The sequence below is a fragment of the Amphimedon queenslandica genome, unplaced genomic scaffold (genome assembly GCF_000090795.2).
Source record: "Amphimedon queenslandica unplaced genomic scaffold, v1.1 AMPQUscaffold_4125_Cont23891, whole genome shotgun sequence".
Classification (NCBI taxonomy): domain Eukaryota; kingdom Metazoa; phylum Porifera; class Demospongiae; order Haplosclerida; family Niphatidae; genus Amphimedon; species Amphimedon queenslandica.
Window position 1 is genome coordinate 1 of NW_003555558.1, and position 935 is coordinate 935.

A 935-nucleotide genomic window follows, 5' to 3' on the forward strand; every position below is an offset into this window, starting at 1 on the left:
CAGTAGATCAATGTATGGAGGTAATCACTAAATTGGAGGACAAGCATGAAATAATGACACTCACTGACTCTTCATCTGACAGTATACAGTTTCTAATACCAACTATACTGGAAGGAAGAACAATCAAGCGACTTGTTGTACTCTCTGCATTCTTAACACATGATGATATCCTCTCATTTATATTTCAACTATCAACCAACAAATCTTTAACAATGCTACAAATATCTAATGATTCAATCAGTGATGATGGAGTCGTTGCATTGGCACAATCACTGCAATATAATGAAACACTTGAATATTTACAACTTCAATACAATCGTGGCATCACCTCAGCCTGTGCTCAGTCAATTGCTAAACTTTTAAATAGTAACAAGACACTTACCTACCTTAATCTGTATGATACTAACATTGATAGTCATGGAGCAGTGATACTGTCAGAATCACTTCAGACCAATAATACACTAAATTTACTCTGGCTAGACAGACAACATAAAGATACTTGTTCTGCTTTACCTTATTTTGAGCAAATTAAAAACAGATTAAATTTTTGGTAGACAATAGAATTTTAGTGTTATGCAAATTTTAACTCAAAAAAGCTAGACTATAGACCTCTTCAGGTGAGAGCGACGGTGGCCTATGAATATCATTACTGTTCATTACGGTATCCACCTACGGTGATAATTGGCCGCCATTTTGGACGGCAAGATTCAATGGAGGATGAATGAAGAAAAGGCAAAACTGATTTTTTTTCGTTGGCATGGAGCTTTTTCAAGCTACAAAAGCTGGTTGGAGGAAAGAATGGTCGCTACTAAGCATCTCCTAAAAGGGATTTGGTGCAATATGAAGCATATTCTTTAATAGAGCTTGCTTTCTGCATTAGCCCATTCATACTCCATAGAAAGTTGCCGTCCACGAAAATTATTTCAGAGTCAGCC

At 36.4% G+C, this 935-nt stretch overlaps 1 protein-coding gene across 1 annotated transcript; it reads left to right on the forward strand.

Moving 5' to 3' along the window:
• The first annotated feature begins 11 nt into the window (after positions 1-11).
• On the forward strand, positions 12-563 carry LOC109592732 (NACHT, LRR and PYD domains-containing protein 11-like). Its single transcript, XM_020008112.1, has one exon. It carries the CDS (start codon positions 15-17, stop codon positions 552-554), a length of 540 nt encoding a protein of 179 aa, XP_019863671.1. The 5' UTR covers positions 12-14; the 3' UTR covers positions 555-563.
• The last annotated feature ends 372 nt before the right edge of the window (positions 564-935 follow it).